The sequence below is a fragment of the Hermetia illucens genome, chromosome 3 (assembly GCF_905115235.1).
Source record: "Hermetia illucens chromosome 3, iHerIll2.2.curated.20191125, whole genome shotgun sequence".
NCBI lineage: Eukaryota > Metazoa > Arthropoda > Insecta > Diptera > Stratiomyidae > Hermetia > Hermetia illucens.
Window position 1 is genome coordinate 17,242,572 of NC_051851.1, and position 14,045 is coordinate 17,256,616.

General features: G+C 44.7%; 1 protein-coding gene across 1 annotated transcript in view; it reads right to left on the bottom strand.

Moving 5' to 3' along the window:
- Nucleotides 1–9,831: 9,831 nt before the first annotated feature.
- Nucleotides 9,832–14,045, bottom strand: part of LOC119653221 (transcription factor IIIB 90 kDa subunit) — a 91,433-nt gene continuing 87,219 nt past the window's right edge. The window contains exon 7 of the mRNA XM_038057797.1: nt 9,832–10,050. Coding sequence (XP_037913725.1) covers nt 9,923–10,050 — 128 coding nt within the window. The 3' untranslated portion in view covers nt 9,832–9,922. The remainder of the gene's footprint in view (nt 10,051–14,045) is intronic.

Genomic DNA, 14,045 nt, shown 5'->3' on the forward strand with positions numbered 1-14,045 from the left:
TGCAGCGCGGACACTTACAAACCTGATTCTACTGCGTGTGTATTTAAAAAAGATCAGATGGGGAGCAACCTACCACCAAGCGGCGGTCCCAGAACAGAGAAGAGGCTGTGTCAACTGTTTTAGAGATTTGTCATGCCCGTAACTCCGTCTGTATCACCAGGCTTAGTTATTTCGCAATGCGATGATTCCAGGGTTGCATTTAACGTCTGTTGTCTGTCTGAACCTGACAAGTCCACAGTGTCTTCTAACGGTAACTTTATAAAAGCAACCGGATTCGTCGATGAGCATTGTAGCCAACACTGGCAATTTAAATAAACAGTCAATTGATCTTAATACACCCGTTCAAACATCGACGCCTCCGCCAGATTTGTCTGGAGAGGAGACATATGAACACGTACCTAGACACTGGCTCCTGTACCATATTCGGCTGCAGAGGTATCAGGAAGCTCGAAAGCAAATCAAGGGCATCTTGGAGTTGTATGACAACTACCCGCTTAAGTGTTCCGCGCCTACTGGGCTGCACGAAAGAGGGCACATCAATTCCTTTCGCTAATAGTATTAGCGGACAAGCCAAAGGGAGGCTTACGACCATATGCGAACATCACCCTTTGGGATAAGAAGGTACTGGGCTTGGTGAACACCGGAGCTTCGGTAAGTTGTATCTCGGCTGAACTGTCTGATCAAGTCCTCCGTGAAAAATTAGTCCCCATCCGAAAATTAAGCTTTCACGTTAAAAACGGCAGATGGGGTTCCTCATTCAGCGCTACAAAAGGTGTCTGCTACGGCCATGTTTAGGGATCTACAGCTGACCTGGAGTTGTGAATCATCCCCAACCTAAGTCAAAACTTGTATTTGGGACCTTTTTCTGAGAAACGGTATTCCGTCTTCGCAGGGCATGCTCTGTCGCCAGTGTAGGGGCTTCAGTTACAAGCTGCCATATCAATGTTTCCCTCTTTCATGAAACAAGGACTAGGATGTACATCATTGGTATCGCATCACATTGATGTAGGAGATGCCAAACCAATCAACCAAAGTCACTATCCGGTATCGCCAGCTATGGAGAAGCTTTTTTACGCGGAGATAGATTGGCTGTCGGAAATGGGGGTCATCAAGAAGTTGCAAAGCGGTTGGGCTTCTCCGGTGGCGGTTGTTGTTAAACCAGGCAAGATGAGAATGTGCCACGATGCCCGCAAAGTCAATTTCTGCACGGAAAAGAGTGCTTATCGCATGCTGCTCATTGATGGGATGTTGAGTCGGTTGCCTAAGGCTCAATACATTTCCGGTATTGACCTTAGGGACGTCTTCTTACAGATACCCCTCGATGAGGCGTCAAGAGATAAGACCGCTTTCGTCATCCCAGGTAGACCCTTGTACCAGTTCCGAACAATGCGTTTCGGATTGTGCAATGCTCCACACATATTGTGTTAGGTAATGGACAAGATGATTCTAGTCCATCTGAGGAATCAAGTGTTCGTCTATCTGGATGATTTGTTGGTCGTATCTAAGAAGTTCGAGGACCACATTCACATCTTTCAAAAGGTTGCTCCTCATCTGGTTTGACTATCAATGTGGAGAAAAGCCATTTCGCAAGAAAGGAGGTGAAATACTTGGGGCATATCGTCGGACATAGCGTAGGACCAGGAGGAGGCGAGGTCCCTATTGCTTTCATGTCGCAGAAAATTAATGCTGCCCAACACAACTACACGGTGACGGACCAGGAGTGCCGGGCTACCCTGCAGGCCATTAGGAATTTCCGGGCCTACTTGGATGGATATGAATTTGAATTGATCACTGATCACGCTTCACTCAAATGGTTGATGAGCCAAAGCAATTTGAGTGGTCACCATTAAGCATCACAACGGGACACAGAATGTCGTTCCTGACACTCTGTCCTGAGTTCATGGTACTGATGCCTTGGAAATGTCGACGCTCAGCGATGAGGACACCACTGAACTCAACTTGAACTGTCCCGCTTTTAAATCTGCGCAATATCTCCTATTGATAGCACGAATCCAGGGCAATTCTCATCAACTTCCGGATCTACGTGTGGTCGACGGGTGCATCTACAAAAGAACAATGCACGCCTCGGGAGATGCTCTTCAGGAAGCTTCCAGTTAGAAAATTTGGGTTCCGAGTGAGTTGACGGAGGGTTTGATTAAACGACTTCATGAGCACTCCCTATATGCTCATGGGAGGTTTGTTAAGGCCTTATATCGTCTAAAAAGCGTGTACTTTTGACCCCATATGGCTCAACAAGTGAAGTCATACGTGGACAGTTGTATTACGCGCAAGACCACGAAGGCACATTATAAAACACTTCACCCATCTATGGTTAACACTCCACTCCCTGATAGGCCGTTTCAGAAGTTGTTCATGGTTCGTAACCATGAACTAAGTCGGGAAACGTCGAAGCTAACGTCGTGCTTGATCACTCCACGAAATTCATTTTCGTGGAGTTGATCCGGCGCTTCGTGGCTGAAGTTGTAACCCGATTTCTAGTGAATCGGATCTTTAATATCTTTGGCACTCCTGAATCGGTGTTGACGGACAACGGGGTGCAATTCCGTTCCGCTCACTTCAGTCGGGTAATGAAGCAAAGAGCATTATGCATGTGTTCACTGCTCTGTATTCTCCTCAGGCGAATGCCTCTTAACGCGTTAACCGATCCCTAATAGCCCCCATTCGAACTTACATCTCTCCTGATCAGCGTGACTGGGACTGAAAGACACACAATATCTGTTGTGCGCTGAGATCATCTGTTCACTCAGGCACCGGATACACCCCTTACTTTTTGACTTTTGGTCAGAATATAATCACTCATGGAGGGTCCTACTTTTTGCTGAAGCTCCTTCAGGATCCTTCCTCGGTCATCGGTAGTGGTAGGAGGGCCGAGCTTCGAAAACAGGAGATCCAAGAGAAACTGTGATTGGCTCAGCAGTTGATCATCCATCAAGAAATGTGGGGGTGTTCCAAGGAAAGGACATAAAGTCTAGTTCTCAACACACTCCTAAGCAGCTTGCACCCCCAACGACCCTCGGCGCTAAACAATGGCACATGGATCTGTCCCTTCCGCTAACAAATTGCGGTCAATGCGGTACAGATATAAGTCATCAATTAGTGAGGCGCGCGGGATACTGCTAGCGAGTCGATAGTGTGTTGCTCTTTGCAACCCCTTGATCCAACTCAGCAGCCCTTCTACTTCTCGGGCAGAATTTCGTTAGTCTCGAGGTGCGCTTTGATCCTTCCACTAATAATGGATGTTATGTATACTGGTGTACTTTTTTTACCAGAAATTCTGTACCCGATTCTAGTCTGGACCACTCCTTTTTTCGTGTGTCCTGAATTTCAACTACGGGGATGGCATTAAATCCGGTAGACCTTCTGCATTTTATTCTTCACTCGTCTGCTGACATTACTAGAGCTGATTTGAATCAGCCTAGCTATGTCCTGCCTTAATGAGTCTTACCAACGTTCCAGACGAATTTTACATGGTGGATGCCTTCGGTCATTCAAACCCATAAGGCGAAAATGAATCTTCTGACCGTGCAATCTGACAGTTTCAACTGCATTACAGTAAACTAGTAATTGCAGTTACAGTAACGGCAAATCAGCACACAATCAAGACGCAATCTCATCATTGATTTGAGATAGAATTCTCGGATTTGCTGGAGATGCATAGAACCTGGGAATACCTGGTCTATGCAAAGGATTCCATTCCGAGAATTCTATACTTTCTATGGAATTTGTCCTGAAGTTCAGGGAAGACTTCTGCCCTATGGTCATAAAGAGTGGTTCGGCGAGTACTGAAACTGTTGCCCACAGTACGACGTAATGATGTTATCGCCGCCTCTGCCCCCGTCGATTCTTGGTCGCTAGTTCCTGCGCAGACCTCGAATTGAACCCCTAAGACGCTGCGGTGGCGTACAGCCATTAAAACTGAAACTATTTATCCCTCCTCCTTTCAAAACCGCCGTCAAATCAGGGTAATAATCACGGCCGAGCACAATGCTGACCACGTTGTCTGCTACAGTATACTGTAGTCATGTAGCAAATTATTACGGTCTTAAATGAAATGATCTAACACGCTTCAAGGTCCGCATCTACTTGATGACGGACCGGACTACTTGGAAAGCAGCTTACTACCTCTCTTGTGGCCCACGGACTTTGGCCCCTCTTTTTGAGTTTAACACCCAAGTCTTTACAAAAGGTTGACTGGCGATCTCGTCCAGGGATGTTATTCTGTTTAAATATTTCCAGATTTTCTGCGACGTCTAGTTTGTGGACTTTATGTATTTTTTGTATAATATCCGTGTTGTCCCAGGTAATGTTATGGCCGCTGTCTATTATGTTTTTTTGCAACTGCAGACTTAACATGCCGTAGTGGGTTTTTTGTCGCTAGTTCCGCTTCGTTGGTGTGTTCCTCGACTCGTATTTTTACCAACCGCTTAGTCTGCCCTATATATATACCGGTGCATTCCGGGCAAGTGTTCTTATAGATCCCGCTCTCCTCCTTCTTGGATTTCGCTTCCTTTACACTCCTAAGTCGTATTTTAAGTTGCGCATGTCTGCTTGGTGGGACAGTCTCTATTTTAAATCCTTTAAGCGCATTACTGATCCTAGGCCACAACGAGGTGTATGTAATGCTCGATCTCACTGTTGTCTTGTCACTGATGCCTATCAACGACGTCAATTGTTTCCTGTTATTGACAGCCTGTTTCTTCCTTATTATAGCATCTATGATGTCGGTGCTATATCCGATCTTTTTCGCGGTGTCTTTTATATAAGCAAGTTCTTTGATATATCTCGATTTGATTAGGGGGATGTTTAGCAATATATGTACCCTGCTGTGAAATACCGCAAATTTATCCTGGTATGAATGGAAAAAGCTGCTAGGAACGACTCGCTGGGTGGTTGTGGACTTCCTGAATATATCGGACTCGAAGTCTTCGCCGTTTCTAATTATTTTAATATCCAGAAATTGTTCAGCCTCCATGGTAAATATAATATTTCTATGGAGCTGGTTGATTTTTTCTAGCAATCCATTCAGCGATTTGTCCACGATGGCTAGTGCATCATCAACATATCTAACCCAAAAACGGGCATTATCCCCCCCTGTTCCATTAGTTCCTCTAGACCTGTCATAAACATTTTACTGAGTATAGGGGAAAGTGGGTTATCCATTGTCGTGCCTGCGGTGGCTTTGTAGTATTCATTCCGGAATGTGAAATAGTTTTTCACTCATATATATTGACGCTAGCTTTGTATATTGGCGATTCTCCCTCTTTTAGGATTTCATCTTCTTCTTTTTCTTCAGTCTTTATCCCGTTCACAAGCGGGGTCGGCTCGTCGTGATCGGCTTCGCCATTTGGCTCTATCGAATGCCTGATCTGGGTGCAATCTCGAGGCTTTCAAATCCCCATCCAGCGTATCAAGCCACCGTTGTTTAGGTCTGCCTTTTGGTCGTTTACCATCGACTTCGATATTCAGAACAATCTTGGCAAGTGAATTCTCGTTTGCACGAATTGCGTGACCATACCATCGAAGACGCCTCTCTCGCAACTTTTCCACGATCGGTGCAACCCCATAACGATCATAGTCCAACGTAGCATCTTCGTCTCCATTACCGCAAGACGCCGTTCATTGTCTTTTATGGTCGGCCAACACTCAGAACCATAGAGAGCGACTGGACGGACGACATTGCGGTAAATTTTAGATTTGAGACGTTCGTTGATACGTCGATCACAATGAACACCAGTTATGGAACGCCACTTCATCCAGGTTGCGTTAATGCGTGAAGCAATTTCATAATGCAGTTCTCCATTGGCTGATAGCGTTGACCCGAGGTATTTAAATCGCTCAGTTCTGGGCAGATCACTGCCGCTGACAGTGATTCTGCCTGTTTCATGGGGATCGGTCGTCAAAAATTCAGTTTTGTTTAGATTCAATCTGAGACCGTGTTGCATGAGGCGATCATTCCATTTTTGAACAAGTTGCTCGAGATCATTTTTGCTATCAGATGCTAGGAAAAGATCATCTGCATAAAGCAGTGTGTAGGGCGCTGGACGTTGGATATCCCATGTGACGGTGTCCATAACAAGGACAAAGAGGAGTGGTGAGAAGGCACTTCCTTGATGAACACCAACAGAGACACGAAGCGGTTTTGATACACCCGCCATACTTCGAACTTTACTTTTCGGATCGTGGTAGAGCAAATTGAACCCAGCGCACGAGTTCTTCTGGCGCTAAGTGTTGTCGTAAAGCATACCAGATGAGTTCGTGTGGTACACGGTCAAACGCTTTCTGTAGATCCAGAAAGGCACTGTAAAGAGGGCGATGTTTCTCACGGTGTTTCTCCATGAGTAACCGCGCAGCGTGTATTGCGTCAGTAGTTCCGCAGTTCTTGACAAATCCGGCTTGATTCACGGTTATTTCAACGATGTCGCGAATACGGTTATCAAGAATGCGTTCAAAAATCTTCATGGTATGGGAAAGTAACCGGATCGGACGGTAATTTGAACATTCTGCTGGGCTACCTTTATTTTTCCATATTGGAACAGTGGTACTTTCTTGCCAGTCAGATGGTGTTCTTCCTTCCTGAATAACCCGGTTAAAGAATTCACTGAGCCACAGTGTTGGGTCCCAGCTCTTCGCTTTCCAGAGCTCAGATGCGATGTCGTCAGGTTCTGTTGCTTTCCCCGATTTCATTTGTTTTATTGCCTCCTCGACTTCAGTTGCGCTGACAGTGAAGCCCATAGTGTTTTACGTAGGCACCTGTCGTGAGACTTAATCCTACGGTCCTCTTAAGACACGGATTGATTTTGTGACCACAATCAGAGCCCCGCTGAGACAAGTCACAACGGTACCAGTCTATACCAAGTGCATGGCTTAGCATTCATACTGGTGGATTACCTAAATCTCTACCGAACTATGGAGTACGGCACCCGTGTTGATACGCAACACCACGTCGAGGCCCGAAGGTCTCTTCTCGCTTGAGCACAACCACAACCACCATGAAACTCCCACTAGGGGGGCCAACCACAAATAACCGAGCTGTCCTCACATACAACAGGAGTTCACCCGAAGTATGTGAGTCCAGGGGCTTTCCCGGTTCCCATGGTACCAGTATACCCCTGGTAAGGTTTCGTGACCAATTTATCACTTCAGATGAGTCCCCGTGCAGACTCGGGTCTGATCGCCCTAATTAGGTCTTTGGAGCATTCGCCTACTGAATCACGGCCGGCAAGCCAAAGTAATTACAGCGTATCCCGGTGCCACCACATGGAGGTTCTCCTCGACCACTTGGTTTTGGTTTGGCCGATAGGGTTGCCGCCCCATCTTCCTCGCCGCCACCTCTGAGCACCAGTTGCGCTGACAGGTGGAACTGCTCCAAATGTCGGCAATGATTGTGGAAGTGGAGGATGGGCAAATTCTTCAGTTGAAATCTGCTCGAAGTATTCTCGCCATCTATCCGTTGCGGCTCGACGGTTGGTAAGCAAAGTACCGTTCTTGTCATTAACACAACAGAAGTGTTCGATATCCTGTGTGCGTTCATCACGGCTTTTAGCAAGTCGATACAGATCTCTCTCGCCATCCTGAGTGTGCAGTTTATCGTAAAGATTTCTGAAATGCTTCGCTCGGGTGACAGCGACCGCTTTCTTTGCTTCCCGGTTGGCATTCTTATAAATGTGCCAATTAGCAGGCGTTTTATCGTCGAGAAATTTGTGGTAGAGGCGTTTCTTTTCACGGGCCTTCATTTCAACATCATCATTCCAAAGCCAAGTATCTCGGTTGATGTACCGCTTACCCGGCTTGATGACCCCGAGGGTTGCAGAGGCCGCTTTGTGGATCGTGTCTTTCATTTGGTTCCATGATTTTTCCACATTCGTAATGGTTGGCAATTGTATGAGTGAGATCGTTTCTTCCTTCTTCTCACCAAATCGCCACCATTTAATGCGCGGCGGGCCAGTGCATTCCTTACGCTCTTTTATCGGTGGCTTAATTCGCAGGACGGCAATCAACGGCCGATGTTGAGGTGCGATGATCTCATAGGGAATGACTTGGCAATCAGTGACAGTGGTAAAATGTTGGCGTCTTATGAGAATATAGTCGATTTGCGTTTTATTGTTTCCACTATAAAATGTGGGAAGATGAGACAATCCTTTGATGAACCATGTATTCATGAGTACAGGGTCATGGGTGTCCGCAAAATCGATTATACGCTCGCCAGCCTCATTGCCCGCTCCAATCCCCTTCCGCCCATGGCACCTGTTACCGTCTGTCTTTTCACCCACATGACCATTAAGGTCGCCGGCAATGATGATATAGTCGTCATCAGGCACGTGACAAGTCTTTTCATCGAGAAGGCATCTTTCTCGGCATCAGGTCGACCTGTCTGTGGTGCATACGCGGTGAAGAAGTGAATAGTGCGATCAGCTGATATAATGGTGAGCTTCATCAGCCGATCATCAAATCGTTCGACTTCTTTAATGGCATCACGGAAACCCTCTGAGATGGCAATGCCAACACCATATTGAGTGTGTGGGTTACCAAAATAGAGAAGTTTGTAGCCATTTTTACCGCGTTCGCGTTCAATGTCGCAGCTTTTGGCACCAGACCATCGGGTTTCTTGCAGAGCGCAGATGTCAATGCACCTTTTCCGAAGGGCTCTTGCGAGTTCCTTCGTCTTTCCAGTTAGGGTACCAACATTTAGCGTGCAGACACGTATTTGTTTTGTTCGTTGTGTGCGGACTAACTTGCTTACGTCCTGACGCCGTCCATGCGTCAAGAATCCTTGCCCATTTCTCGACAGAACCGGGGCCCGTCCTGTCGCGTCGACTGAGGTGGACGCCTTAGCATTTCTCCGAGGCTTGTGACTCAATACGATCATCATGTTCGTAACGACATTCTATGCATTTTCTTGGTCGACCTGTCGCGGGGCCTGTCACCAAGAGAGATCAGGTAGGATTTAGCATAGTAGAATAACTCCAACTATACTCTATTTATCTCTTTCCCTGATCTCAGCATTTTATTTTTTAGGATTTCATGTTACCTGATTTTAGCATCCTTCAGCTTTTCAGCGTTAACTTCTTGTTGTAACCATTTCGCAATATTGTAGGCGGAGGAGTTAGTGTCCGCGATAATTTTAGTAGCAGGGGTTGTACGAAATTATGCCCCTAAAACCACCGAGTTCATTTATTCATTCATGGAAGGGACTTCACTAGAAATTTACCGACGATCAATGATTGTGTTGAAGTTTCTTTTATACCTTTTAAATTGCATTTTATCATCAATATTCAATTACATTACGAAAGAACATTCTGCCTCCTTAACTGGGGTTACGGATAATTTCCAAATTTCATACTACTTTTACCAAAGTTAGAAAAAATCAAAATTTCGATTGACAGCCCTAATCATGGCTTATCATGTATTTTTGATTGTTTGTTTGTTTCTGTTACACACATTTCGGGAATATTCACATACAATACCCAGAGGTGGGGTAACATATGTATCTTGAAATTACAGGATTATAACGTATGAACTCTTGGTGATTCAGACTGTGGCGTACTAAGTGGCAAAAGTAGATGACTCTTTGAAAGATGTCTGATTTCTGCGTGAACAGAGAATAGAGACAAAGTTAACATTTTTTCCCGCATCCGAGCTTGTTTTTTTTTTCATTGTAAAAATAATTTAGACCATACATAATTGTAACTAATTCAATGCTTAAAGTACTTTTTCACTAGTAAGAAACTTATAAAAGTGGTAATGTTTAAAACTACGCTAATAACTCATTTAATTTCAAGACAATTGTTTTCAGCTAATAAAAAATATGTGGAAATATACAACATGCATATTGGCTAATTCTTCTGTTACAATAACTTTCATTTGTTGGACTCTATAGTTGAGATGATATTGTAAATATTCACTAATAGTTATCATCGTCATAGCCGTAATATTCGTCGTCCTCGCCATTGTTGAGCATGTCCTTGAGAGATGAATACTCAGGTTCTGGTTCTGGCTCTGGTTCAGCGTCTTCATCTTCGTCGACTTCATCTGAAACGAGGGAAATAGATTGTGTTTATAATTTGTATTCGAAGCTTCAGCTTCTTATCATTCGGTTAGCAAAAATAAGAACTCCAGACACCGGTTTGGCGCCGAGTTCTACCAATTTAATATCCTGAAACGTTACCTGGCGCCCTGGCCTACACCATCGCCCCATCTGGGGCAGCGACTACCATGTTCTCTTTTTCTATCATAAATATTGCCCTCATGAACCTTCCGGGCTGTATTACCCTCACCTATTCGGATTATTGAGCCGGATTTTATTCACAACCAGATGGTCGTGGTATCACTCATAGATTTCGTCGTTATATAGGTTTAGGAGTTTTAATGCGTGGGCTGAAGAATGGCAGAGCCGAGAAAAGAAACCAGGAGAGCGCACATATATTATTCGAAGCCCTTATTCGTCTGAATCTTGTACTTGCAACCACTATATGCATCAATATTTTCCGAAGAAAGAAAATGGGATCGGTAATAGATGTTAAATTTGTTAGCAACATTTTAGGCAAGGATTTTTAGTGGTATATTAGTGAAGACTATACTCACTGGGACCACCACGTCATAATTTTTAAACCTTACAAAAAATGTACAGGGAAGTACAGACGCTAAATCTCACCACTGACGTGGCCTATTCCAAAGACAGAAAGATGCGTCACAGACTGGAAATTCGTCAGCTCAGAATGGAACAGTGTCCGAATTCGGAGGAATAATCGATGGCTCTGCTCGAGGGGAAAATAATAGAATTATCTGAATTAAAAAAAGACAAACATAATGTGCACCAAACCATTAAACACATGGTCACACTCCATTGAGTTCTGCATAACAGTGCCAAGGACGAAATAAAGTGACGCCTTTTTAAAACCCAAAGACTGGTAAACTTGAAAAGAGGGCAGAGAGGAAACGATCAATTCTTTTGGACACTCGAAAGGACACTAAAAGGCAAAGAGGTTTCTCATCGGGAAAGGGGAAATCAAACAAAATAACCAAAGTTGGGCGCCGGCTTCAATGAACTCAAAGGAGATAAAGCCCGAAGAAGGAACTGAGGAAGCATGGACCAAAATCCATCATCATCATGACCGGCGCAACAACAGGTATTCTGTCTAGGTCTGTCTTAGTAAGGAGCTCCAGACATCCCCGTTTTGCGCCGAAATCCACCAGTCGACAAAGGATGGTGCAAAGAAAAAAGCGACACACAAAAGAAGATTGCGGCCCGACTTAATCATCACCTCTAAAAAAGTTGTATTACATACGTAGATATTCTCAAGAAGGTTAAGTCTGATCCGGAACTGATAAATCCTGGAGAAAGCATCAACCGAATCAAATGTTCCTAAAAAGAAGAGTTGATGATGAAGTCGAAGAAGCCTCCTGGCAAGACGGCTGAAAATTGCCTTGGCGAGAAGGGAGTACATGCCAAAAAGTAGAAGATTGCCATACAATGGGAAGTCATTGATGAAGTCACGCCCCAGGAAGAAAAACAATTCGGACCACTCGGATTGCAAAAGTGCCCAATCAGAAGACTCAGAAAGGTGTAAAAAAGTACGCAAAGGGTCGCTACAACTTACCGACTGTCGCAGAGTTCAAACTTGGTTAGAGAGCAGGTGTTCTCCAAGCGCTGTTTTAAATGTTTTCAGTTTGGCCACATGATGACGATATGCACCGCTGATTATGAAAGGTCAAAGAAGGTGGAGGAAAAGATCATATATTCAAAGAGAATAAGGCTGACCCTGCCCGTCGGAAGCAGCAGCAGATGCCCAATATTTAGGAGAATCCTGGATGCAATGAAGAAATGTAATTGATACAAATCAATCTCAACCATTGCGAGCCGGCGCAGGACCTACTCTCACAGATCATCTATAAAAAGAGAACCGAAGTGGCTAGTGGGGCCACAGATGTAACTGGCAAGGCAGCAAAGAGCGTATGGAAATCAAGTCATCCAAGAAGTGTCAAGCCATCCCGGAAGTTGGTTTTATCAGGGCAAAAATAGCTGGTATTATACATACACTTGCTATGCTCCACCAAGCGTGATGACGGCACAATACGAAGAAATGGTAGCCATGCTAGTTTTGGACGCAAGAATTCAAAGCGGGTGAACTGAACATGTGGGCTATGGATGGGGGCAGTGGAACGACGAACGTTAGGGGCCGTATTTTTTCGAAGCTTTCGAAGAGCTAGGCTTAGTGCTTGCAAAGACCGGAACTATATCCAGTTTTCGAGGGACAGGTTCAGGCATAATACATAGTCAATTTGATACACTTGCATGAGATTATCAAATTAGCCAGAAGAATTGCCTGGTTTGTCATTGACCACTAGAATCATAGCGACCACCAGGGAACTTTCCTCCAGATCACAAATGAACCACCGGTGATGTACCTTCCCACGGTGCTAGAAATCAGGGCTGCTCCGTGAAAGCTTTTGAAGGGGATGTATTCAAAAAAGATCCAATTGAAAGCCCATGATACCCTGGTGCGGCTTTAGAAAAGATACCACAGAAAATGAGAAGCATAACGAGAGCATGCGATGCTGCCATGCCAAGAATACTCGCCAATAGGCCGTTTGCTTTCAAACAAGGAGGATATGCCAACGATCTAGAGGAAGACCAGACTTCCACGACAAATGGGAAGTATACGTGCACCATCGAGGAAGGCTTAAGCAGGCTTTACACACCAGCAAGTGGTTTAAGTAACTTTGCGCGGAGGTAGACCAAAACTCCTGGGAAACAGGGTTATGATAAAAATGAGGGGGCAGACCCACAACTGACCTGCCCGCAACTTCTTCTTGATATAGTGATAGCGATGTTCCAGCGCATAAATGGGAGAGCAAAAATCATTAGACATCTTTACAATGGATTTGCCACAGAATCGGTAATAATGAAGCTTCCAATTTAAATGGTGTTCCCAATAGAGCCCTTAACACCAGACCCGACTAATGTATCAGAGTATTTGATACATGCATGTTAGAAGGAGCTTTCCCAATCGCGACATCTATTACCATACCGTCTGATTTGCTTTATAGACACGGTACGAAAGATCTTAGAAAGGGTCATCTACAATAGACCTTCCCCTATCATAGAATATAGGGAGCGACAGTTTGGTTTTCTTCAAGCTCATTCAACTGTCGATCTTAGACGTAGTTTTCAAGATGACTCGATACGTCAGTCAGCTGGGAATATATAAAAAGCTCATGGATCAAAACGGGTGTCTCTAGTTACTTGATTAAGCTACTCGAAATTTACCTTACGGTAAGAATACTTTGGTACGATACGGATGAGGGAGCTAAGCAATAAAACGTCACGGCAGGAGTACCACAGTGTTGGGTCCTCTTATCCGGAACGTGATGTCACGTGCCAAAGGGGGCCACAATAATCGATTTAAAGGATGATGCGTTGCGGAACAATCGGAAAACGTTAAAGAGTATACTAACGAAACGATTCGCACCATAAAAGCATGGCTGGATATGGTTCAGCTCGACCTGAACAAAAGGTGGAGGAGATCTTGATTACCAACAGTAGGAAAAGAAATACGATTAATATTTGCGTTGGTGGCCACACCATCACTTCAAAATCGATTATCACATACCTGGGGAGTGATGATTGACGCGAAGATCAATTTCGAGAGACACCTGGACGATATCTGTGAAACAACGGCAAGTATTAGCGTATTGTTAGAATGAATGATGCCTAACATTGGAGGCCCAAGATACAATTGCAAACTACTTGTGGTCGGAGTGGTTCGCTTTAAATTATTATACACAGCACCGGTCTGGGAGAAAGCACTTGAGTGTGCCAATCAGGACAAGGTAAAGACGACTTACTGCTTAGTGACGCAAAGGTTGTGCGGTGCTTTCAGGACAATGTTGGATGAAGCAACGAGTGTTAGTGCGGGGAATGATTCCGATGGATATTTTAGCAAGTAAGGAACGCTATCTGTACGAAAAAAGGAGAGTGAATCTACCTGAAAAGGATACAGAATACTGAAAGACGGCAAGGCGGG